At 43.6% G+C, this 27,819-nt stretch overlaps 1 protein-coding gene across 2 annotated transcripts in view; it reads left to right on the forward strand.

Annotated features, from left to right (window-relative positions):
* The window catches only part of PGAP1 (post-GPI attachment to proteins inositol deacylase 1), a 1,296,519-nt gene that overhangs the window by 1,222,137 nt on the left and 46,563 nt on the right, over positions 1-27,819 (forward strand). For both annotated transcript variants that reach the window (XM_040441657.1, XM_040441658.1), the window contains exons 24-25: positions 21,627-21,677; positions 23,084-23,328. In XM_040441657.1, coding sequence (XP_040297591.1) covers positions 21,627-21,677; positions 23,084-23,328 — 296 coding nt within the window. The remainder of the gene's footprint in view (positions 1-21,626; positions 21,678-23,083; positions 23,329-27,819) is intronic.

The following is a 27,819-nucleotide window of genomic DNA, read 5'->3' on the forward strand; positions in this document are numbered from 1 at the left end:
GGATCTAGGAATTTTAATAAACAGCAAACTAAGCTGCAAAAACCAGTGTCAGGCAGCTGCTGCCAATGCCAATAAGATAATGGGTTGCATCAGAAGGGGCATAGATGCCCGTGATAAGAACATAGTCCTACCACTTTACAAATCGCTAGTCAGACCACACATGGAGTACTGTGTACAGTTCTGGGCTCCTGTAAACAAGGCAGACATAGCAGAGCTGGAGAAGGTCCAGAGGAGGGCAACTAAAGTTATAACTGGAATGGGGCAACTACAGTACCCTGAAAGATTATCAAAATTAGGGTTATTCACTTTAGAAAAAAGACGACTGAGGGGAGATCTAATTAATATGTATAAATATATCAGGGGTCAGTACAGAGATCTATCCCATCATCTATTTATCTCCAGGACTGTGACTGTGACGATGGGACATCCTCTGTGTCTGGAGGAAAGAAGGTTTGTACACAAACATAGAAAAGGATTCTTTACGGTTAGAGCAGTGAGACTATGGAACTCTCTGCCTGAGGAGGTGGTGATGGTGAGTACAATAAAGGAATTCAAGAGGGGCCTGGATGTATTTCTGGAGCGTAATAATATTACAGGCTATAGCTACTAGAGAGGGGTCGTTGATCCAGGGAGTTATTCTGATTGCCTGATTGGAGTCGGGAAGGAATTTTTTATTCCCCTGAAGTGGGGAAAATTGGCTTCTACCTCACAGGGTTTTGTTTTTTTTGCCTTCCTCTGGATCAACTTGCAGGATAACAGGCCGAACTGGATGGACAAACAGGCCTTATGTACTATGTTACTATGTTACTATGTAGTAGGGGAGCTTACCCGAGCTAAAATAAATTGTAGTGATATGGTAAGCTATAACAATGAAAAATAAATTATTGATATGCGATTGATGGCTAGGGGTTACCCAAGGTGGGTGGTGGAAAGAGCGAAAAATATAGTGGATAAAAAAAAACGTGAAGAATTGTTGTTTGGACTTAGGACCAGACAACCACACGGTTGTCAATTGACAACAATGGATAGGAAAAAAGATCAAATTAAAATCCCAATGCTGATACTTACCTACAGTAAACCGTTTCAACAGGTGAAACGAGTTGTGGCAGAGAGTGTATTTCTATCCTCTATGAGGATGAGGACCTCTACAAATTGTTGGAGGGAGGTTATAGGGTTGTACCCAGAAAATTTACTTTGTACCTCTGTACCTGTTATATTGCATGACCAAATAAGGGAACCCACGACTCCATCAATTTGAGTGCCGGATTTCCTTCTTACAAAATTACTTTCACACTAGCGTTGTTAGAATCCGGCAGGCAGTTCCGGCAATGGATCTGGCAAACCGTATACAAACTGATCGTTGTTTTTTTTCCCGGTATTTAAATTTTTTTACAGATCAAAAGCGAAAGTAGCTCCTCCTATATCTCCTGGCACATGCGCAGACTGGAAAACCGGATTCAGCGATGCAGCAATTTCCGGAACACTTTGTACCGGATCTGGCATTAATACATACAGTCATGTGAAAAAATTAGGACACCCTTTGAAAGCATGTGGTTTTTTGTAACATTTTTAATAAAAGGTTATTTCATCTCCGTTTCAACAATACAGAGAGATTAAAGTAATCCAACTAAACAAAGAAAACTGAAGAAAAGTCTTTTCAAGATCTTCTGTAAATGTCATTCTACAAAAATGCCTATTCTAACTGAGGAAAAAGATAGGACACCCTCACATGTATTCCCTCTTAAATTGGCTCAGATCTCACACAGGTATATCACACCAGGTGCACATAATTAGTAGATCGTTACTCTGCATGTTGAATGAGGCTTGCCCTATTTAAACCTCAGACATTTAGTTTGGTGTGCTCCTGACTGTTGAAGTGAGAGTGAGCACCATGGTGAGAGCAAAAGAGCTGTCAGAGGACTTCAGAAAAAAGATTGTAGCAGCCTATGAGTCTGGGAAGGGATTTAAAAAGATCTCAAAAGATTTTGAAATCAGCCATTCCACTGTCCGGAAGATAGTCTACAAGTGGAGGGCTTTCAAAACAACTGCCAACATGCCCAGGACTGGTCGCCCCAGCAAGTTCACCCCAAGAGCAGACCGCAAGATGCTAAAAGAGGTCTCCAAAAACCCTAAAGTGTCATCTCGAGAACTACAGCAGGCTCTGGCTACTGTTGATGTAGAAGTACATGCCTCTACAATCAGAAAGAGACTGTACAAGTTTAACTTGCATGGGAGGTGTGCAAGGAGGAAACCTTTGCTTTCCAAGAGAAACATCGAGGCCAGACTGACATTTGCCAGAGATAAAGTTGACAAAGACCAGGACTTCTGGAATAATGTTCTTTGGACAGATGAGTCCAAAATTGAATTATTTGGACACAACAGCAGAGGACATGTTTGGCGTAAACCAAACACAGCATTCCAAGAAAAGAACCTCATACCAACTGTGAAGCATGGAGGTGGAAGTGTCATGGTTTGGGGCTGCTTTGCTGCAGCAGGACCTGGTCAGCTCACCATCATAGAATCCACGATGAATTCTACTGTGTATCAGAAGGTGCTTGAAGAACATGTGAGACCATCAGTTAGAAAATTAAAGCTGAAGCGGAACTGGACCATGCAACATGACAATGACCCAAAACATACTAGTAAATCAACCAAAGATTGGCTGAAAAAGAAGAAATGGAGAGTCCTGGAATGGCCAAGTCAAAGTCCAGATTTGAATCCCATTGAGATGCTGTGGGGTGACTTGAAAAGGGCTGTACGTGCAAGAAACCCCTCAAACATCTCACAGCTGAAAAAGTTCTGCATTGAGGAGTGGGGTAAAATTTCCTCAGACCGATGTCGAAGACTGGTAGATGGCTACAAGAACCGTCTCACTGCAGTTATTTCAGCCAAAGGAGGTAACACTCGCTATTAGGGGCAAGGGTGTCCTATCTTTTTCCTCAGTTAGAATAGGCATTTTTGTAGAATGACATTTACAGAAGATCTTGAAAAGACTTTTCTTCAGTTTTCTTTGTTTAGTTGGATTACTTTAATCTCTCTGTATTGTTGAAACGGAGATGAAATAACCTTTTATTAAAAATGTTACAAAAAACCACATGCTTTCAAAGGGTGTCCTAATTTTTTCACATGACTGTATCTATGGAAATGAATGCTGGATCCAGCAAGTGCTGTATTGTTCCGGGATTTTGGCCAGTCAAATACCATACAAGGGACGTAACGGAAGACATCCTGATGCTGTCACGAACGTTCCCATGGCAGGTACCAGGAGATCAGAGAGACTGGCAACATGTGGGTTAAATTGACAAGTTCCTTGTGGATCTTATTGTGTCTGTGTTTTGGTGAATGCCACACCCCTTGCTTCAAGTGTTGCTTGTTGGTAATTTACCTTCCCCATAAGTAGCCGCTTCTCACTCTTGGAGGTGTGGTTTATAGATTTTCTTCCTGTTTTCTTACTAGCTGGTTGGTTGTACTCTGTGGTGCTTCTGGAGCTGCCAGTTTTCTACTTTAAGCTAAGTCTTGTCTTTTCTTATTGTGTTGTGTATGTTATTTTCCCTGTTGTTTGCATCTGGGCCTGAGACAGAGACTTCCATTCGTCCATCTAGGGAGAAATGGGTTGTCTCTGGTCCTAACCTTATTCCAGAGTCTTATAGGGAAATAAGGGCCTAGGTATCCAGCATATGAATATTCCTACCTTCAAGGTCTATTTATAATGATAGGTAGTTAGGGACCGGATTAGGGTTGTTTAGGAGGTGAACTGTTCCTTCCCTAGTTTCCAGGCCCAGTTACTGTTCCCCTTCTCTCCTGTGTTCAGTGTGGAGTTTTCCCCCCACACTGACCGTGACATTATAAACCGCTGAATAACTGTCATTTTGTTGTCTATCAGTTTAGCCATGGATGTTATCGCTGCACTGACCGGACAGCTGCAGGGGCTGTCTCTGGAGGTTGCTGACCTCCACTCGACCGTCTCACAGATGCAGAGACCGCTGATCCTAGTAGTGGTTACCTGTGCTGAACTTAAAGGGTTTTTGTCACTAGAATTTTCAGTATTAAACTGTCTGACATTAGCGATGTGCTAATTTCAGCTGCACCTAACTCTGCTATTCTAATGATTATCCGTGCCCCCGTTACTGTAGAATTCTTACTTTTATAATATGTAAATGAGCCTCTAGGAGCATGGGGGGTGTTGCTCGTGCTCCTAGAGGCTCCCATCTCCCACCTCAAGTCACACCTTCCAAGTGTTGATTGACAGGGCCAGGCATCGTTCGCATCCTTCTGCCTGCCCTGTGCCCTGGAGAAATCTCGCGCTGTTCGGTATCCCAGATCCTGAGATTAAGAATGTCAAGGCGGATGCCTTGTCACATAGTTTCCCTGGAGGTTGTGATTTTGAAAACCCGAGTCCCATAGTCCCATACTGGGGTGGTGTCCCATACCCGAGTGCCATACTGGGGTGGTGATATCCGCCCTCTACCCTGACATAGAGGTGAAGGAGTTAGAGGCACAGGGAGACACACCGGACCCGTGTCCCTCTGGGAAGCTATTTGTGCCACCGGAATTGCGTCACAAGATGTTGGAGGAACATTATTGTATGGTTCTTACAGGACATCCTGGGAGTAGGTCCACTGCAGGGGCGTAGCTAAAAGCTCATGGGCCCTGGTGCAAGAGTTCAGCTTGGGCCCCTGTCCCTCAGTGCTTGTTGGCAAGGGGCAGGAGAGCACATAGCCTTCCTGCTGCCTGAGGCAAACATTGAAAGTTTGGGCACCCCCCCATGCCAAATTCTTGACCTAACCCCTTCCCTCCAGCCAGAGGTGTAAATTGACCAGTATGCACTTTCTATAATGCCAGTGTCTTATGTGGCACAAGGTCTTTGGGCCCCCTCAGGCTCCTGGGCCCGGTAGCGACTGCTACCTCTGCACCCCCTATAGCTACGCCCCTGGTCCACTGCCAACCTCATATCTCGTAGATTATGGTGGCCGGGGTGGCGTAAGTGTGTGAAGGACTATGTGTCAAGCTGTACTACCTGTGCACGTGCCAAGGTGACACATACTCGACCTTCTGGATCTTTACCACCGTTACCCATTCCGTCCAGACCATGGACTCCATGGATTTTATCACTGATCTACCTAATTATTCAGGAAATACAGTTATTCTGGTGGTAGTTGTTCGCGTTAGTAAAATGGTACATTTTATTGCATTAACAGGCCGACTTAATGCTAAAACCCTTGCACAGGTATTTGTTGACAACATTGTGAAACTCCATAGCATTCCCTCTGACGTGGTCTCGGATTGTGGCACTCAGTTTGTTTCCAGGTTCTGGAAGGCGTTCTGTACTCGTCTGGGAATTCAACTGTCCTTTTCTTCGGCTTTTCATCCTCAGTCGAACGGACAGACGGAGCGCACTAATCAGAGTCTGGAGACTTACTTGAGATGTTTTGTATCTGAGAACCAGGAGGAGTAGTCTTCCTTTTTGTCTTTTGAAGAGTTTGCCATAAACAATTGTAGTCAGGACTCTTCTGGTGAGTCGCCGTTTTTTTGGGGCCTATGGGTTCCACCCGCAGTTTGGCACATTTTTTGGTTCTACCACTTCTGGTATCCCTGAGGAAGAACGTTTTTCTTCATCATTGTCATCGATATGAAAAAAAATTCTAAATAATTTGAAAAATATGGGCAACAAATATAAACGTGTGGCTGACAGGAAACGTATGAATGGTCCGGACCTAAGTGTGGTTGATTCTGTGTGGCTGTCCAGAAGAAATATTAAGTTAAAGGTACCTTCCTGGAAGTTGGGTCTAAGGTTTATCAGCCAATATAAGATCACGGCCTTTATCAATCCTGTAGCTTTTCGTCTTGAGCTTCTTCAGGCCCTGAAAATTCATAATGTGTTCCATAGTTCTTTGTTGAAAAAATATGTGGAACCTTTACAGCCATCTTCCTTGCCACCCGCTGCAGTCATGGTGGATGGTAATTTAGAATTCGAGGCCGTGAAAATAGTTGACACTCGAGTTCTCCGTGGATGCCTTCCATATCTTGTCCACTGAAGAGGTTATGGACCAGAGGAGAGGATGTGGGTGTTGGCCTCCGACGTTAATGGTAATCATTTAGTGAATGCCTTTCATAGATCTCACCAGAATAAGGTTGGTCCTGGGTGCCCGGAGGTCACCGGTAGAAGGGGGGGGGTATTGTCACGGACGTTCCCGTGGCAGGTACCAGGAGATCAGAGAGACTGGCAACACGTGGGTTAAATTGACAAGTTCCTTGTGGATCCTATTGTGTCTGTGTTTGCTTCAGTTGTTGCTTGTTGGTAATTTACCTTCCCCATAAGTAACCGCTTCTCACTCTTGGAGGTGTGGTTTATAGATTTTATTCCTGTCTTCTAACTAGCTGGTCGGTTGTACTCTGTGTTGCTTCTGGAGTTGCAAGTTTTCTACTTTAAGCTAAGTCTTGTCTTTTCTTATTGTATTGTGTTTGTTATTTTCCCTGTTGTTTGTATCTGGGCCTGAGACAGAGACTTCCATTCGTCCATCTGGGGATGAATTGGTTGTCTCTGGTCCTAACCTTATTCCAGGGCCTTATAGGAAGAAAAAAAAGGGCCTCGTTATACAGCATATGAATATTCCTACCTTCAAGGTCTAATCATATTGATAGGTAGTTAGAGCCCGGATTAGGGTTGTTTAGGAGGTGACCTCTAGTTTACAGGCCCAGTAACTGTTCCCCTTCGCTCCTGTGTTCAGTGTGGAGTTTGTGACAAATTGTGACAAATGCATACTGAACGGATTGCTTTCCATTCAGAATGCATTAGAACAAAACGTTTTTTTTTTCCCCAGTATTGAGACCCTTTACCGGATTTTAAAACCGGAAAATAATAACACTAGTGTGAAAGTACCCTAACCTGCCCTTTCAGGAAATAGGCACAAAACCTGCAGTGTGTGAACTGGCAGGTAAGCCAGCTGAGATGTCTCCCCCTCACAGGTGTCTGCAGGAAAGATATTCACTGCTTTACCTGAATTGACAGTTACAAGAGGTAACTTTGTGATGATTAAACTCAGGGATCCTATGCTAACCCGTGTAAGAGGCAGTAGAATAGCGAAACCTGAGGTTTACAAAACTATTGTAAAATCTGAAGCAGATGTGGTTAGTGAGGAAATGTCCAATGTGGGGATTAGCTCATGTGTGCCCCTAGAGTAGATTCTTGTGCTGTGACTGTTAGCAGCTCAGAGAGTGATGCTGCTAGGTCAGTTTCCTGTGAAACTAAGGTTGTTAGTGGCAACCACAAGTCTGTTGTACCTGACGAGATGAGTGTCAAGTCTGTGAGCTATGTACTGACACCTCAGAACTAATTCAGTCAAGCAGTGATATGCTGCAGGATATAGAGGATCATACTGGGGTGAATGTAGCTCAAGATAATACATTTGAGTGCCTTGATGATAAAATCAGTAAGTTCTGCACGCTGATGGATGTGGTGTTGTTCGCTGGTAATGAGCCAGAGATATTTGTGGAAAATTCCTTACAGGTGTCAGCTGTTGGTAGTAACCTGGAGTATAACACCGCCAAGGAGGATGTCTATGGTAGAGAAGTGTGTATAGTAGAAATGCTGCCCCCTGCAGGTCGTGCATGGAATGTAGAAGCTGAGACCCCCGCAGAGCTCACTCATTCCTAGGTTGAGAGGGAAGCCACCGAAGGGGATGGCAAGACTGGGCCTGTGGGTGCAGATGTAATGTGTATCCTGGTCACTGATGTTACAAGTGATGTAGACCAGGTTGCCTGTGGTAACAACGAAGATTAGGTTATGAAGAGTGATGTGGTACAGGTTGTGATGGATGCCCCAAAATATGAGCTTGAATGGGATGACCCTCAGATTTTAGAACTCAGGGTGAGTCTTACTGAGTGTAAAGAGCCAAGTGAGGATAGAGGCTCAGCATTGTCAGTGGTCAAAGAGTTAACTACTGAATGTCTGTTTGCAATTGCTGAAGTAGCACTTTCACAAACCCAGGGTGATGAGCTGTGCGATAATGATGGAGAGAGAACAGATGACAGACCTTCCAGGGAGAAAGTTGAACAACCTCAGGTAGAGGAGATGCTCATAGAAGGTGATATACATGGTATGCTTACTGCTGAGGTGACCCCAGATGTTTCCAAACGTAGGACCCTTGACCCTGGAGAAGGTTTATGTAATGTTAAAAGTCCTACGGCCTTTATCAGGGGAGGGGGATATCTCAGGAATGGTATGTGCTAGAGAGCTGAGACCCAGTCTAAAACCTTCCTAGACACCTGATGTACCTGTGTGCCGAAATTCGTGAGTGTAAATGTGACCGTGTGGATTCCTTTAGCTGACATACATACTGTGGCAGTGGAGCTGCCAGAGGTCCATTAAAATAGTGTTTTTTTCCTCTTTGTGCAGCAGCTAGGCTGGTAAGTAAGATAATTAGCAGCCAGCTGAGGAGCTCAGGTAAATGTGGGCTGAGCTTCTTAATCAGGGCTTCCAGTCTGGGGAAGAAACAGGGTCCGCCAAGGCTTGCGGGAGCCGGAACCCTCTAAGGGTCCATTCACACAACTGCAACTGTTTTGTGGCCCGCAAATTTCGGATCCACAAAACACGGACACCGGTCATGTGCGTTCTGCATTTTGCGGACCGCACATGGCCGGCACTATAATAGAAGTGCCTTTTCTTGTCCGTGGCTGTGGACAAGAATAGGACATGTTCTTTTTTTTTGCGGGGCCACGGAACATAAGTGCGTAACGGATGCGGACCCATTATGCGGACGTGTGAATGGACCCTAACCCTGGGTAGGGTAAGCACTGTGTTGTGTTTTGGGGAGCTGGGTGGTAGAAATACTGTGTAGTCAGTGGCCAGACACCCTAGGATTTGTGTTTGATTTATTTTTGGTCTGCTGTAAAAGTGACAATAAAGCTGGTTGTGTCCAGTTTGCAGCCAAGTCTGCAGTGTTGAAGTGGCTTCTTGAGGTGTGCCAACTGTCTAAGCTGAGAAGACGGCGATCCTGGAGAGCTGAAGGACCCCAAGTTGTCACAATACATACACTCGGCTTTCTATATTAGATAATTAGGAACCTCCTGTATAGTGAGCCATATCAGATATCACAGATAACAGTATAATAGAACAAAAATACTTAGCTAAGTTTTTCTTCTTAATTCTGTTATTCCGGGGAGCCAGAACAGAATAGCAATGGTAAAGCACCAGGTGTAGACTCTTTCATGCTCTAAATTGAACTCAAAATGGCGGTGGGAGGGAAGCTTATTAGTGATTATCTGCCGAAAAATCTGCAAGTGCACTATACAGTAGGCTTTGGAATAGGTTTAGTAAATTCTGCATAGATAGATTGACATACAAAATGGAAGGATTTATACATACACTACAACAATTCACATTCATGGACATAAAAATAATCAAAACACAGTATTAGTTGTTGCCATAAAAACATAGGTAGAAAAGAAGAATGATTCTTGTTTGTAAACACAAATGATGCTTGTTTGCAAACGGTCAGTTGATAAACGGGACTTGTTCATATTCCATGTATGAGTGTTGGTAGATTACAATAAACAAAAGAGAATGAGCCTCAGTGGGTGAGAGCTCCGGTCACATGGTAGGCTAGTTTTACACTAGCAGTAAAGAAATCCGACCGGCTATTTCGGCAGTGTACAGCCTGCCAGAGCTCTCTGGATCCATCATTTCCAAATGCTACCTGAATGCCCACCAGCCCTGCAGCAGTATTCGTCCGGCCAATTCTCTGCATATTTGTTGGATTGCGGTTGGCCAGTCTCTGCATATTTGCAGATAGGGATGAGCGAACTCGTGGATGTTCGGCTTAGACCCAAACTTGACCCCGAACCCCATTGAATTCAATGGGGACCCAAACTTTAGGGCTCTAAAATAGTTGCAGAAAGGCCTAGAGGGCTGCAAAAAGAAGCAAAATGGGGGTAAGAGCAGGACAATTGCCCTGCAAACAAATGTGGGTTCAGAAATTATTAAAAATAACATAGAATACATTTAAAAAAAATTATAATCTTGAACCAGGAGGTGGAGGTCCAAGTAGAGTAGGAGTTTGCGGTGGACGTGGTGCTTTAGGTTAAAGAGGCGGAGGAGGAAGCCAACACTGTTTTTGTGTTTGTTTGTTTTTTGGGAGATTTGTCTGTTAATTTTGTGTTTGACCTTTAGCCATTTTTTTGGGGTGCGGCTGGTATATTTCTCTACTCTGCCAATATAACAAATGATAATCTTGAACGTGGAGGTCCGAGTGGAGGAAGTGGTGGACATGGCGGTGTAGGTGGAAGAGGCGGAGGAGGTAGCCAACACATCTTTGTTTGTTTTTTTAATTTATATATTTTTTTTTTCATTATATTTTTTTTCTTGGTTTGCGGAGGTTCCAAAACATTGGGAAATGGCAAACATAATGCACAAACTGTGCTGGAGTATAACAGTGGCTGGGTGGAGCCGGTATACTTCTCTACTCTTCCCAAGGTATGGACAAGTCCTGTGGGACCATGCCTGGTTCATTTTAATGAACGTGAGCTTGTCCATGTTGCCTGTCCATGATCACTCCCCCTGCCGTGCTAAACACACATTCGGATAATACACTTGCCACAGGGCAGGCCAGCACCTCCAAGGTGCAAAGGGCAAGCTCAGGCAATGTGTCCAATTTGGAGACCCAGAAGATTAATGGGGCAGACACATCGATCAGTACGTGCTGACATGTGCACACTTACTGTTTCACCATGTTGCAGAAACACTGCCTCCTGCTAAGACGGTCCATATCAGATTGTGGTTCTGGATGTTGTGGCATGCTGACAAAGCTTTTCCATATTTCGGCCATGCTAACCCTCCCTTCCGAGGTGGTGGCGGTGCACCAGCTGTGTTGGCTACTTCTTCCTCCCCCTCGTGCTTCCACTGAGTCCCCACTGTCAGGTGGGAATGCTGTCAGTAGCGTGTCTACCAGGGTGCGAATGTGTTCACGCATCTTCCAATCATGCTCCAGTGACAGAAGTAAGGACGGCATGTTGTCCTTGTAATAAGGATTCCAACATGGTGGCCACCCATGGTAGCACAGGCACTGCAGCATCTACTCACTCATGTGTGCCAGGCTGCCAAGAGGCAAAGACAAACGGTCTCAGTGGGAGGTGTATTGTCCTTTGTGTCCCCCCAGCCATGCTCCATTGATGCCCATGAGCTGATTTGGGTGCCACCCTGCTGTGAACACTGTTCCTCCTTCTCATCATCATCATCCTCGTCCTCCAAAACTGTGCCCTGGCTGGACAGTTGTGTACCTGGCCACTGTTGGTGCAGGAACCCACCCTCCGAGCCACCTGTGGACGACTGTCCTGATAACCATGGGAATGATCCCTTTTCCTCTTCCTCCTGTGCCACTTCCATTTTTTCACAGAGGCATAAAAGTGAGCTAGTAACACTAAGGATGGCGTGATCAGCGCTGGCCATGTTGGTGGAGTACTTGAAACAGTGCAACATGGCACACACGTCCCGCATGGAGGCCCACTCGGTGGTGGTGAACTGGTGCTCTTAAGCAGAGAGACTCACCCATGCGTGCTGCAGCTCCACTATCGCCTGCTGCTGGCACAGTCTCTCCAGCATGTGCAAGGTGGAATACCACCTTGTGGTTACATCGCATATAAGGCGTTGAGCGGGAAGGCAGAATTACGCTGCAGTGTAGACAGGCGAGCAGCAGCAGGCTGAGAATGCAGAAAGCGTCCACAGATGGCAGTGTTTGGAACCTCAAAAAATGGCTTTACGTGTATATCACCGACACAATTAACAGACTGATTAACTCTCCTGTTACAGTAAGACGGACGCAAAGGTGTAGTTTGGAACCCAATACAATGGCTTTATGTCACTGACTTAATTAACAGATTGATTAACTATTGTATTACAGTAAGACTGTTGAAAAGGCGGAGTTTGGAACCCAAAAAATGGCTCTGTTATCAAGACAATTAACAGACTGATTATCTATTCCAGGCATGCTCAACCTGCGGCCCTCCAGCTGTTGTGAAACTACAGCTGATAGCTGTAGACTGTTCGGTCATGCTGGGAGTTGTAGTTTTGCAACAGCAGGAGGGCCGCAGGTTGAGCATGGCTGATCTATTCTATTACAGTAAGACAGATGTAAAGGTGGAGTTTGGAACCCCCAAGAAATGGCTTTATGTCACCCAGGGATGCATCTAGCCTTTCTGCTTCCTGAGGCGAAAACTTAAACAGCCTTCCCCCCACTCCCATACCAAATTCTTAACCTTACCCCTCCTAACCTTATGTATATCACTATAAAACATACAGGGTAATACAGCGCCACATACCTCTTACATCCAGTGACGTCTCTTCTGATGTAGATGTTTTCTTTCCTCATCTTCTCCTTTTAGACCAGACCACCATGATGATTTTTGGGCCACCTCTCATCTCTGCAGTTTGACGGGAAAAAAATCTTAGTTTACAACTTTTCCATCATCCTTCCATCTTCTGGAGAAATCATCCTACCTCCTCCCTAATACTGTGCTGCTGTGCTCGCCAATACTTTACTGCAGAAACAGATTACCTCCCTGATAGTACTAGTACCATGCAGATAGTGCCCTTTAATAATTATTGGCACACAGTGTCCTAAAATAACTGTGCCCAGCAAATAGTGTCCCTGACACTAATAGTGTAAACATAATGTCCCCCAAAAATAACTGTGCTAAGCTGATACTGTGCCAGGGGACCCCCCACAGTTATATTGTTCCCCAAAGTCCCACCAATGGTAATAATTCTCTGCTAGAGCACACTTGATAGTAATAGTGCTCCTAAAGTGCCCCCAACATGTCCCCACTGTGCTCCAGAAGTAATAATGCTCCCATTGTGCCCATACTAGTAATCATGTTCCCCATAGTCCCCCAGTAGTAATAAAGCCCACATAATGCCCCCCAGTAGTAATAATTCTCCTTCAAATGTGACAGTAGAAAAATGCCCCCTTATAATGTATGCCAGTACAAAAATACCCCCTTTTAGTGCTCCCAGTTGAGCTAATGTCCCCATAATGTGTGCCAGTATAAAATACCCCTATATTATGCCCCTATAGTGCCCCATAATGTGCCAGTGTAAAATACCCCTATATAGTGCCCCAGTAGATGCCCTCAGTGTCCCCCATAATTTCATTACAAAATACCCCTTGTTAGTCCCCCTCAATAATGTGCCATTAACCACCTCAGCCCCCAGTGCTTAAACACCCTGAAAGACCAGGCCACTTTTTACACTTCTGACCTACACTACTTTCACCGTTTATTGCTCGGTCATGCAACTTACCACCCAAATGAATTTTACCTCCTTTTCTTCTCACTAATAGAGCTTTCATTTGGTGGTATTTCATTGCTGCTGACATTTTTACTTTTTTTGTTATTAATCGAAATTTAACGATTTTTTTGCAAAAAAATGACATTTTTCACTTTCAGTTGTAAAATTTTGCAAAAAAAACGACATCCATATAGAAATTTTGCTCTAAATTTATAGTTCTACATGTCTTTGATAAAAAAAAAATGTTTGGGTAAAAAAAAAATGGTTTGGGTAAAAGTTATAGCGTTTACAAACTATGGTACAAAAATGTGAATTTCCGCTTTTTGAAGCAGCTCTGACTTTCTGAGCACCTGTCATGTTTCCTGAGGTTCTACAATGCCCAGACAGTACAAACACCCCACAAATGACCCCATTTCTGAAAGTACACACCCTAAGGTATTCGCTGATGGGCATAGTGAGTTCATAGAACTTTTTATTTTTTGTCACAAGTTAGCGGAAAATGATGATTTTTTTTTTTTTTCTTACAAAGTCTCATATTCCACTAACTTGTGACAAAAAATAAAAAGTTCTATGAACTCACTATGCCCATCAGCGAATACCTTGGGGTCTCTTCTTTCCAAAATGGGGTCACTTGTGGGGTAGTTATACTGCCCTGGCATTCTAGGGGCCCAAATGTGTGGTAAGGAGTTTGAAATCAAATTCAGTAAAAAATGACCTGTGAAATCCGAAAGGTGCTCTTTGGAATATGGGCCCCTTTGCCCACCTAGGCTGCAAAAAAGTGTCACACATCTGGTATCCCCGTACTCAGGAGAAGTTGAGGAATGTGTTTTGGGGTGTCTTTTTACATATACCCATGCTGGGTGAGATAAATATCTTGGTCAAATGACAACTTTGTATAAAAAAAATGGGAAAAGTTGTCTTTTGCCAAGATATTTCTCTCACCCAGCATGGGTATATATAAAATGACACCCCAAAACACATTCCCCACCTTCTCCTGAGTACGGAGATACCAGATGTGTGACACTTTTTTGCAGCCTAGGTGGGCAAAGGGGCCCATATTCCAAAGAGCACCTTTCGGATTTCACTCGTCATTTTTTACTGAATTTGATTTCAAACTCCTTACCACACATTTGGGCCCCTAGAATGCCAGGGCAGTATAACTACCCCACAAGTGACCCCATTTTGGAAAGAAGACACCCCAAGGTATTCCGTGAGGGGCATGGCGAGTTCCTAGAATTTTTTTTTTTTTTGTCACAAGTTAGTGGAAAATGATGATTTTTTTTTTTTTTTTTTTTTCATACAAAGTCTCATATTCCACTAACTTGTGACAAAAAATAAAAACTTCCATGAACTCACTATGCCCATCAGCGAATACCTTGGGGTCTCTTCTTTCCAAAATGGGGTCACTTGTGGGGTAGTTATACTGCCCTGGCATTCTAGGGGCCCAAATGTGTGGTAAGGAGTTTGAAATCAAATTCAGTAAAAAATGACCTGTGAAATCCGAAAGGTGCTCTTTGGAATATGGGTCTCTTTGCCCACCTAGGCTGCAAAAAAGTGTCACACATCTGGTATCCCCGTACTCAGGAGAAGTTGAGGAATGTGTTTTGGGGTGTCTTTTTACATATACCCATGCTGGGTGAGATAAATATCTTGGTCAAATGACAACTTTGTATAAAAAAATGGGAAAAGTTGTATTTTGCCAAGATATTTCTCTCACCCAGCATGGGTATATATAAAATGACACCCCAAAACACATTCCCCACCTTCTCCTGAGTACGGAGATACCAGATGTGTGACACTTTTTTGCAGCCTAGGTGGGCAAAGGGGCACATATTCCAAAGAGCACCTTTCGGATTTCACTCGTCATTTTTTACAGAATTTGATTTCAAACTCCTTACCACACATTTGGGCCCCTAGAATGCCAGGGCAGTATAACTACCCCACAAGTGACCCCATTTTGGAAAGAAGACACCCCAAGGTATTCCGTGAGGGGCATGGCGAGTTCCTAGAATTTTTTATTTTTTGTCACAAGTTAGTGGAAAATGATGATTTTTTTTTTTTTTCATACAAAGTCTCATATTCCACTAACTTGTGACAAAAAATAAAAACTTCCATGAACTCACTATGCCCATCAGCGAATACCTTGGGGTCTCTTCTTTCCAAAATGGGGTCACTTGTGGGGTAGTTATACTGCCCTGGCATTCTAGGGGCCCAAATGTGTGGTAAGGAGTTTGAAATCAAATTCAGTAAAAAATGACCTGTGAAATCCGAAAGGTGCTCTTTGGAATATGGGCCCCTTTGCCCACCTAGGCTGCAAAAAAGTGTCACACATCTGGTATCCCCGTACTCAGGAGAAGTTGAGGAATGTGTTTTGGGGTGTCTTTTTACATATACCCATGCTGGGTGAGATAAATATCTTGGTCAAATGACAACTTTGTATAAAAAAATGGGAAAAGTTGTATTTTGCCAAGATATTTCTCTCACCCAGCATGGGTATATATAAAATGACACCCCAAAACACATTCCCCACCTTCTCCTGAGTACGGAGATACCAGATGTGTGACACTTTTTTGCAGCCTAGGTGGGCAAAGGGGCCCATATTCCAAAGAGCACCTTTCGGATTTCACTCGTCATTTTTTACAGAATTTGATTTCAAACTCCTTACCACACATTTGGGCCCCTAGAATGCCAGGGCAGTATAACTACCCCACAAGTGACCCCATTTTGGAAAGAAGAGACCCCAAGGTATTCGCTGATGGGCATAGTGAGTTCATGGAAATTTTTTTTTTTTGTCACAAGTTAGTGGAATAGGAGACTTTGTATGAAAAAAAAAAAATAAAAAAAAAAATCATCATTTTCCACTAACTTGTGACAAAAAATAAAAAATTCTAGGAACTTGCCATGCCCCTCACGGAATACCTTGGGGTGTCTTCTTTCCAAAATGGGGTCACTTGTGGGGTAGTTATACTGCCCTGGCATTTTCCAGGGGCCCTAATGTCTGGTAAGTAGGTAAATGACCTGTGAAATCTGAAAGGTGCTCTTTGGAATGTGGGCCCCTTTGCCCACCTAGGCTGCAAAAAAGTGTCACACATCTGGTATCTCCGTACTCAGGAGAAGGTGGGGAATGTGTTTTGGGGTGTCATTTTACATATACCCATGCTGGGTGAGAGAAATATCTTGGCAAAAGACAACTTTTCCCATTTTTTTTATACAAAGTTGGCATTTGACCAAGATATTTATCTCACCCAGCATGGGTATATGTAAAATGACACCCCAAAACATATTCCCCAACTTCTGCTGAATACGGAGATACCACATGTGTGACACTTTTTTGCAGCCTAGGTGGGCAAAGGGGCCCAAATTCCTTTTAGGAGGGCATTTTTAGACATTTGGATACCAGACTTCTTCTCACGCTTTGGGGCCCCTAAAATGCCAGGGCAGTATAAATACCCCACATGTGACCCCATTTTGGAAAGAAGACACCCAAAGGTATTCAATGAGGGGCATGGCGAGTTCATTGAAAAAAAAAATTTTGGCACAAGTTAGCAGAAATTGATTTTTTGGATTTTGTTCTCACAAAGTCTCCCTTTCCGCTAACTTGGGACAAAAATTTCAATCTTTCATGGACTCAATATGCCCCTCAGCGAATACCTTGGGGTGTCTTCTTTCCAAAATGGTGTTATTTGTGGGGTGTTTGTACTGCCCTGGCATTTGAGGGTCTCCGCAATCATTACATGTATGCCCAGCATTAGGAGTTTCTGCTATTCTCCTTATATTGAGCATACGGGTAATGAGATTTTTTTTTTCCGTTCAGCCTCTGGGCTGAAAGAAAAAAATGAACGGCACAGATTTCTTCATTCGCATCGATCAATGTGGATGAAAAAATCTCTGCCAAAAAAAGAAAAAGGAGGGGAAAGGCGTCTGCCAGGACATAGGAGCTCCGCCCAACATCCATACCCACTTCAGCTCGTATGCCCTGGCAAACCAGATTTCTCCATTCACATCAATCGATGTGGATGAATAAATCATTGCCGGGATTTTTTTTTTTATATATACAAAGTGTTTGCCAAAGTATATGAACACCGCCACCTCCTCAGCTCATATGCCTCGGCAAACATATCTTTTACTGCAGAGGAGAAATCTCGTCTTGCAGCGCCGCATACACCGACTTGCGTGTAATCTGACAGCAGCGCAATGCTTCTGTCCGAATGCACATCAGTGCTGCAGCTGGTCGATCGGTTGGTCCACCTGGAAGGTAAAAAAAACAAAACAAAAAAGAAAAAACCAGGCCGCAAAGCAATAACTTTATTAACTTTAGAACAGAACATATTAACTTTTTTAAACTTTTTTAACTTTTTTACTTACCGGTAATTTTTTTTTTGTTTAGTTTTTTTTACCTTTATAGAACAAACCTCTCCTTCCCCATGGGACAATGTGCAAAGCGCAAATCGCCCAAAGATGTGGCGAAGTACGTTATGCACTTTATCCCAGGTGAAAGGAGAGGTTTGCAGCAGCTGAGAGTAAAAGGGCCCTAATAGCCCTGTGTGCCTGTCCTGTGAGATGCAATCCCTATGCTAGGTGTACCTGTGTGTGGTACTTCCGGAAACACTCTCCAAAGCATAGGGCAGGGTGGTCAGCACAGTCAGGACAGAAATAGCGGGTGTCACGCCTTATTCCACTCCTGCTACAGACACGACATCTTTTTCGGGGTGACGGTTGGGTTGAGGTACCAGGAACGACACTGGGGAAATGTCGCTCGTGTAGACGGCTAACTACACTGGGGGATGGGGCCACGGAACCTCCTGGGTAAAGGAGGTTCTCGATGATCTCTTCCTGGAATTTGAGGAAAGATCGTGTTCTCCCAGCCTTACTGTAGAGAACAAAACTATTGTACAGCGCCAATTGAATTAAATATACAGACACCTTCTTATACCAGCGTCTGGTTCTGCGGGAAACTAAATACGGAGACAACATCTGGTCATTGAAGTCCACCCCTCCCATGAGCGCATTATAGTCGTGGACACAGAGGGGCTTTTCAATGACACGGGTTGCTCGCTCAATTTGGATTGTCGTGTCTGCGTGAATGGAGGAGAGCATGTAAACGTCACGCTTGTGTCTCCATTTCACCGCGAGCAGTTCTTCGTTACACAAGGCAGCCCTCTCCCCCCTTGCAAGACGGGTGGTTGCAAGCCGTTGGGGGAAGCCCACGCGACTAGTTCGCGCGGTGCCACAGGCGCAAATCCGTTCTAGAAACAAATGCCTAAAGAGGGCCACACTTGTGTAAAAATTGTCCACATAAAGATGGTACCCCTTGCCGAATAAGGGTGACACCAAGTCCCAGACTGTCTTCCCACTGCTCCCCAGGTAGTCAGGGCAACCGACCGGCTCCAGGGTCTGATCTTTTCCCTCATAGACACGAAATTTGTGGGTATAGCCTGTGGCCCTTTCACAGAGCTTATACAATTTGACCCCATACCGGGCACGCTTGCTTGGGATGTACTGTTTGAAGCCAAGGCGCCCGGTAAAATGTATTAGGGACTCGTCTACGCAGATGTTTTGCTCGGGGGTATACAAATCTGCAAATTTCTGGTTGAAATGGTCTATGAGGGGCCGAATTTTGTGGAGCCGGTCAAAAGCTGGGTGGCCTCTGGGACGGGAGGTGGTGTTGTCGCTAAAATGCAGGAAACGGAGGATGGCCTCAAATCGTGCCCTGGACATAGCAGCAGAGAACATGGGCATGTGATGAATCGGGTCCGTTGACCAATATGACCGCAATTCATGCTTTTTTGTCAGGCCCATGTTGAGGAGAAGGCCCAAAAAAAAATTAATTTTGGAAACTTGGACTGGTTTCCACCGGAAAGGCTGGGCATAAAAGCTTCCCGGGTTGGCGGATATAAATTGTGTGGCATACTGGTTGGTCTCTGCCACGACTAAGTCCAAGAGCTCCGCAGTCAAGAACAGCTCAAAAAATCCCAGGGCCGAACCGATTTGAGCCGTCTCAACCCGAACTCCAGACTGGGCGGTGAAAGGGGGAACTACAGGTGCGGCTGAAGTTGGTGACTGCCAATCAGGGTTTGCCAGCACCTCAGGGATTCTAGGGGCTCTACGGGCCTGTCTGTGCGGTGGCTGCGACGGGGTAACTAGTGCACGTGCCACCGTACCAGCTTCAACTGCCCTTCTGGTGCTCGCCACGTCACCATGTTGTACGGCAGTGCTGGTACTAGGTCCAGGGAGGGCTGCGCTGCTGGTGTATGCCTCACCACGTGATCCGGCAGCGACAGCCCCACTCTGCTGCTCTTGAAGCGGATCCTGCGTAACCTGTGGTCTAGCGACACGGGGCCTGGTACGCCTGGTGCTATCAGGGACCTCCACCTCCTCGTCCGAACTTTGGGTCAGAGAGCCACTGCTTTCCACAGGTTCATATTCTGACCCGCTAGATTCGTCAGATGAGGGTTCCCACTCCTCATCCGACTGGGTCAGAATCCTGTAGGCCTCTTCAGAAGAATACCCCCTGTTTGACATTTTGGACTACTAAATTTAGGGGTATTCCCTGAGACTACCCAAGAAAAAAAGCAAACCTGTCTTACAAAGGGGAGGCTAGCGAAGTACCGGAGGCCGCTGCGGTTGATAAAAAATATCAAAACTGATTTTTTTATCGCCGCAGTGCGTGTAAAATGAATGTGCAGTGATCAAAAAAAAATATATTTTTTGTCACTGCGGTGGGGCGGGCGTGGGTGAACGCACGTGTGGGCGACCGATCAGGCCTGATCGGGCAAACACTGCGTTTTGGGTGGAGGGTGAACTAAAGTGACACTAATACTATTATAGATCTGACCGTGATCAGTTTTGATCACTTACAGATACTATAAAAGTACAAATGCTGATTAGCGATACGCTATTCAGCGAATAAAAGTGACTGCGGTGCGGTGGGGTGGGTGCTAACTGACGCTAACTACCTAACCAAGGGGCCTAAACTATCCCTAAAACCTAACAGCCAATACTAGTGAAAAAAAAAAAGTGACAGTTTACACTGATCACTTTTTTTCCTTTCACTGGTGATTGACAGGGGCGATCAAAGGGGTGATCAAAGGGTTAATTGGGGTGCAGGGGGGTGATCAGGGGCTACAGTGAAGTGTTTGGTGTACTCACAGTGATGTCTGCTTCTCTGCTGGATCCAACCGACGAAAAGAACCAGCAGAGGAGCAGAGAAGCCATATAACAGATCATATTTACTAATATGATCTGTTATATGGCTTGTGATTGGATTTTTTAAAAATCGCCAGCCTGCCAGCCAATGATCGTTGCTGGCAGGCTGGTGACGAACTTGTTCTTTAACTTTTGCCGGCCCGCGATGCGCATGCGCGGGCCGGCTTGGAGCGAAATCTCGCGTCTCGCGAGATGACGCGTATATGCGTGACTGTGCGCAGCGCTGCCACCTCCGGAACGCGAATCTGCGCTAGGCGGTCCGGAGGTGGTTAAGTGCACCACAATATGCCAGTAAGAAGTGCCCCCATAGATGCCCCCCAATAATGTTCCAGTAAGACGGGCTCCCACAGTGCCTCCCAATAATGTGCCAGTAAGTGCCCCCATAGTGCCCCCAATAATATGCCAGTAAGTGCCCCCATAGATGCCCCCCAAGAATGTGCCAGTAAGAAGTGCCCTCATAGAGCCCCCCAATAATGTGCCAGTAAGTTCCCTCATAGATGCCCCAATAATGCCCCCCAATAATGTGCCCGTAAGTGCCCCATAGTGCCCCAAAATAATATACCAGTAAAAAGTGCCCCCATAGCGCTCCTCTCCCGCATTGTGTGCCAGATAAAAAAATAAAAATAAACACATATACTTACTTCCTGGCAGAGATGCAATGGAAGCCTCTTCCGGCCTGTGTCCTGGGCAGTACGGCTCAGGAAGTGCGATGACGTCATCCCACCGCCTGCACTGGCCTCTGGTAAGCTGCTGGCCTAGTGCCTGCAGCCTATCAGAAGAACAGGGAAGGGAGACTCCTCTACCTTCCCCGACGCACCATTCATCTGTATCGCTGTCCTTGGAACCGAACCCGAATTCAGGAAATGTTTATTTTTACAGTACAAATTAATTTATGAAGATATTATGCAAAGTCTCGCGAGACTTTGCGAAGCAATAACTTCGGCTCATCGGAGACAATACATTCTAATACTGTACAGAGCTCCTGCTCCGTAAAGTATTGGAACAAAGTTTTCTGCGAATCGACTTTGGATGTTTCATCTGAAGTCGATTCGCTAATTCTTGCACACTATAGAAAAAAGCACCATCAGTGTATGAACATCAATGTAGTTTTCTAAATAAAATATGCTTTGTTTATTTGTAGGTTGTCAAGTTGCAGTCTAATCTGTGGAGACTACTAAATTCAGAAAATGTTGTAAGTATCATGTAACCACTGTCAGCTATACAGGCAGTATTCTACCTATCACTATTTCCACACACAATATACAACATGTGCCCAAACCATCAGCAGCGATTATATCAATCCAGGCCATTTAAAAGAGTTCTTCACCTTTGCTATCTTGATGACCTATTCTCAGGATAGTTCAAGATCATCATTAGTTTTGTTTTGTTTGTTTTTTCCGTTCACATAAACATATGAAGCTAGTTTTTTTGTTGGAAAAATTAACTTTCTAATGTTGCCATTTTATATTGCATACAGTATAGTGGGAAGCTGGAAACAAATTCCAAATGGGGTAGAATTGAAAAAAAAAATGCAATTGTGCCATAGTTGTTTTTTTGGGGGGGGTTGCTTTTATGGTTTTCCCTATGCAGCAAAACTAACCTGTTCCCTTCATTCTCCAGGTCAGTATTATTACAGCAATACCACATTTATATAGTTTTTCTTGTGTTTTAATACAGAAAAAAAACATTGGAATTTTTTATATTTTTTTTGCATTGCCATATTCTGATCCACCCATATATTTTTTTTATTTAATTTCCATCTATGAAGCTGTGGCAATCTTTAGTTTTTATTGATACCACTTTCGAGTGTGTGACTTTTTGAGAACTTTTTATAAATAAAATTTGGGAAGCGATAAAAAAACAGCAAATTGGTCATTTTTTTATTTTTTTTCCTTTACAGCATTCAATAAGCAATCTTTAGATATTTAGTCCCTTGCACTGCAATGAATTGTTTTGTATTGTATGGTACAGTAAAAAAAAAAAAAAAAAAAAGCATAAAAAAACGCATATCTGCGTTTATGGTGTTTTTCCTTCCAGCAGATTGAATAAAGCAAATCACACAAAGCAAAACCAAATTATATTAATTGCATAACAGAGTTACACTAATGTAATTTAAGTCTGCTGTGTGTTTTCCCTTGCTGTAAGAAAACACATCATAACAGCAGATATGTTGTGTATGAGGCTTTTAAAAACCGCATGTGCTTTTTAATGCATTTTTTTTTGCATCTAAAATGCAACACAGCTGCAACATATGGCAGCACCCTCACATATAGCCCCAGAGATACATATAGTATGTTGTGCCTCTACAATTTTCTTCTCTGCGGTCTAGAGAGAGAGATAGCTGCATGAGTTTAGAAGTAGGGATGAATGATAGAAAGGTGTCTGGACCACATGTTTATAAGATCACTATGCTGGTAGTGAGGAGATGAAGGGAGCAGGAAAGCTACTGAGCATGTTAGCCAACCACTAAATGCAGCAGCATGTGGACCAAAAGGATACTAGTAAAAGGTTCTTGTATGGCAAATGAATAATGCTCCTTTGACTTTGGAAAGGAAAATAACAGCATTTGATTAAGATATGGTATGCTTTTTTTTGCAGGCTACAAGTCATATGTCTGCCAGCAAACCCACAATTACCCTAATTAAGGAGAGTTCTAATACAGCAGAAAATACTGTTGAATCAATCCTTAGTCCACAGAAAGAAGCACTAGATGTTCCACTTTATACTTCTGATTTAAACACAGCTTCTGAAACCATAAAGATGCACGTTTCAGTCTTGAACTTACTGTTATGGCTAACCCTATTGACTTTACCTTGCTTTATTTACTGGTTCAAGAATTTAAGGTATGTTTTTGTGTGAAACAATATTTAATAGCATTATTGCATTTTGGTTACTTGTTAGGCATGAAAAAGGAAACAAGAAACAATACTGTCTCAGAAAGAATAGCTATTACTATATGTCACCAAATATAGCACAAATTCCTATAGTATCCAAAGCATATAATAAAAATACAAATACCACTATATAAATAATGAGGGTCTTTTATCAAAGGACCTGCAACTATTTTAGTTGTAAAAATTGTTGCAAGTCCCCTTTTTGACTGGCTGGTATCGAAAAGTTTTCAACAGTTGGGCAGAACGGGGGAAACACAAACATTTTCGGAGCCATTTTGGGGCTGGAATTCTAGCCCTGGCAAATTTACTAACATGTACATCTGGAAACAGTTGCATATGTTCGCGAAAAACTATGGCAGCACGGACTACCACAGAACAGATTAGCTTCAGTTTTGACGCATAAGGCACACGCCTCATCCTAAATTAGGCTATACCTCTGGCAGCACAAGGGGAACAAGACACTTCTCTTTGTAAATGTGCCCAATATATTTATGAATGTTTTTTTTTAAAGAAAGGCAGGGAGAATGTTAAAATAATTTCAATGAAATTAAAATTATGCTCTCCATCCGAAAGCCCCTCCATTGCAATGATGCATTCTGTCCTCTTGAGTGCAGCAATGATGTGCCTGTATACCACATGTGACAGTTGTAGCCAAAATTTTACATCATGACTGCAGAAGTGGGGAGGAGAGGAGGGGTGGCATTGGGATGAAGGGGTTTCGGGATGGTGAGTATAATTTTTTATTATTATTGTTACCTACCTTTTTTGTAAAAAAAAAAAGAGCCCCTTTAATTCAAACTAATAATACTACTCATCACAGCCTAATGCTCCTTTCAGATGAGCCAGTTCCATGCATTGGACTCACAGTGTGACATAATGCTTTCAGTGTTATCCAATACATTCCATAACCGTAAGAGTTACATAGCATCATAAATCAATATAATGCTATGAGACCCCATCAGTGCTGCAAGGTCAGGACGGGAGTTGCCACATACTCACACTGCAAGTCCAATGCATAGAAATCGCTTGTGTGAAAGGTGCCTAAAACATTTAAAAGACCATAAAACCAAGCACCATGGTTGTGGGCGGCAACTGTCACGTGATCAGTGCAGGAGGGGGCAGATCTAAGCAGTGGAAAGGACAAATGGTGATGACCACATACTTATCAACGTTTCAGTTGGTAAAATCACCCCCCTGGGAACACCCACTTATGGGCGATGTTTGTATTAGCCCCACCAATTTTCAGCCCAGGACGAATTTGCTGGGACTGTCTTTGAAAATTGGGGACCGTCGCTCCAAATTTGGTACCGTTGGCAACTATGGACCTGTGATGATGTCATATAACATGAGGGGGCTGAACTTTGTGTGGAGAAGAACGTGGTGAAGCATGGATTCAGTGTAGGAGCCAGGGATATGCTGGGAGTAGAAGTCCTCTCCTCTTACAGGGAGTGCAGAATTATTAGGCAAGTTGTATTTTTGAGGATTAATTTTATTATTGAACAACAACCATGTTCTCAATGAACCCAAAAAACTCATTAATATCAAAGCTGAATATTTTTGGAAGTAGTTTTTAGTTTGTTTTTAGTTTTAGCTATTTTAGGGGGATATCTGTGTGTGCAGGTGACTATTACTGTGCATAATTATTAGGCAACTTAACAAAAAACAAATATATACCCATTTCAATTATTTATTTTTACCAGTGAAACCAATATAACATCTCAACATTCACAAATATACATTTCTGACATTCAAAAACAAAACAAAAACAAATCAGTGACCAATATAGCCACCTTTCTTTGCAAGGACACTCAAAAGCCTGCCATCCATGGATTCTGTCAGTGTTTTGATCTGTTCACCATCAACATTGCGTGCAGCAGCAACCACAGCCTCCCAGACACTGATCAGAGAGGTGTACTGTTTTCCCTCCTTGTAAATCTCACATTTGATGATGGACCACAGGTTCTCAATGGGGTTCAGATCAGGTGAACAAGGAGGCCATGTCATTAGATTTTATTCTTTTATACCCTTTCTTGCCAGCCACGCTGTGGAGTACTTGGACGCGTGTGATGGAGCATTGTCCTGCATGAAAATCATGTTTTTCTTGAAGGATGCAGACTTCTTCCTGTACCACTGCTTGAAGAAGGTGTCTTCCAGAAACTGGCAGTAGGACTGGGAGTTGAGCTTGACTCCATCCTCAACCCGAAAAGGCCCCACAAGCTCATCTTTGATGATACCAGCCCAAACCAGTACTCCACCTCCACCTTGCTGGCGTCTGAGTCGGACTGGAGCTCTCTGCCCTTTACCAATCCAGCCACGGGCCCATCCATCTGGCCCATCAAGACTCACTCTCATTTCATCAGTCCATAAAACCTTAGAAAAATCAGTCTTGAGATATTTCTTGGCCCAGTCTTGACGTTTCAGCTTGTGTGTCTTGTTCAGTGGTGGTCGTCTTTCAGCCTTTCTTACCTTGGCCATGTCTCTGAGTATTGCACACCTTGTGCTTTTGGGCACTCCAGTGATGTTGCAGCTCTGAAATATGGCCAAACTGGTGGCAAGTGGCATCTTGGCAGCTGCACGCTTGACTTTTCTCAGTTCATGGGCAGTTATTTTGCGCCTTGGTTTTTCCACACGCTTCTTGCGACCCTGTTGACTATTTTGAATGAAACGCTTGATTGTTCGATGATCACGCTTCAGAAGCTTTGCAATTTTAAGAGTGCTGCATCCCTCTGCAAGATATCTCACTATTTTTGACTTTTCTGAGCCTATCAAGTCCTTCTTTTGACCCATTTTGCCAAAGGAAAGGAAGTTGCCTAATAATTATGCACACCTAATATAGGGTGTTGATGTCATTAGACCACACCCCTTCTCATTACAGAGATGCACATCACCTAATATGCTTAATTGGTAGTAGGCTTTCGAGCCTATACAGCTTGGAGTAAGACAACATGCATAAAGAGGATGATGTGGTCAAAATACTAATTTGCCTAATAATTCTGCACGCAGTGTATACCTCCTCCTTGTAGTGACCTCTGATATGACATAATAACTGCCTTAACATGCTGGTGGTTCTAGTGCTCTCCTGTATCTTCTACCTGTAATGTCCAATAGCAAACATTTGGAGGCGGCGGGGAAAGAACAATTTATTGTTTAGATTTCTAGTTTCATTTGGTTGATGCCGTTATATAGATTATTGGGATCATTTATCAAACTGGTGTAAAGTAGAACTGGCTTAGTTGCCCATAGCAACCAATCAAATTCCACCTTTCATTTTTGACGGCTTCTTTGGAAAATGAAAGGTGCAATCTGAAGGTGCAGTCTAAAGTTCTACTTTAGACTAGCTTGATAAATGACTCCATATGTTTCCATTCTATGTATCTTAGTATTGTGCCCAACTGTCCAGGGTGTAATGTCCTTTTGGTGGTGTGATGTCTTCCTTTTTAGAATTCTGCCAGTACAACGTAAAAATGATTACTGTGTCTGATTACTGTGGGTGTCTGTCATCTATTATGGCTGGGGCCTCATTTTAAACCATACTCCAGCAGACGCAATGCAGTGACATAGTAGCATAGTTTGTAAGGCTCATCTGCGCATTCAGTTCAGCCTGTTATCCTGCAAGTTGATCAAGAGCAAGGCAAAAAAAAATGTGAAGTAGAACCCAATTTTCCTCATTTTATGGGAAAAAATTCCTTCCTGACACCAATCGGGCAATCAGAATAACTCCCTGGATCAATGACCCTTCTCCAGAAATCTAATAACCATAACCTGCAATATTATCACCCTCCATAAACACATCCAGAACTCTTTTAAACTGTTTTGGTGAGTTCACCATCACCACCTCCTCTGGCAGAGAAAGGGGTGCACCTGGCCTTTCTACTGCCTGAGATACAAATTGGAATAGGACCCCCCCATTCTCAACCTAACTTCTTCCCTCCAGTCCTACTGTTAAAGACATACTTGGAAAACATTACATACAGAGCTAGAAAATATACAGGGTAAGGCCTCATGCACACGAACGTGTTTTCTTTCTGTGTCCGTTCCGTTTTTTTGTGGACCGTATGCAGAACCATTCACTTCAATGGGTCTGCAAAAAAAGGAAGTTACTCCGTGTGCATTCCATTTCCGTTCCGCAAAAAAATAGAACATGTCCTATTATTGTCCGTATTACAGACTAGGATAGTACTGTTCTATTAGGGGCCAGCTGTTCCATTCCGCAAAATAAGGAATGCACACGAACGTCATCCGTATTTTTTTCAGATCCCTTTTTTTCGGACCTCAAAATATTTACGGTCGTGTGCATGAGCCCTAATACAGCACCACATATCTCTTACATCCAGTGATGTCTCCGCTGATGTAGACATTTTCTTTCCTCATCTTGACAACATTGTCATCCTGCTGCTACCCTCAATATTGTATCCGCTGTTTCTCCAATGCACCCAATTA

Source organism: Bufo bufo, chromosome 7, assembly GCF_905171765.1.
Source record: "Bufo bufo chromosome 7, aBufBuf1.1, whole genome shotgun sequence".
NCBI lineage: Eukaryota > Metazoa > Chordata > Amphibia > Anura > Bufonidae > Bufo > Bufo bufo.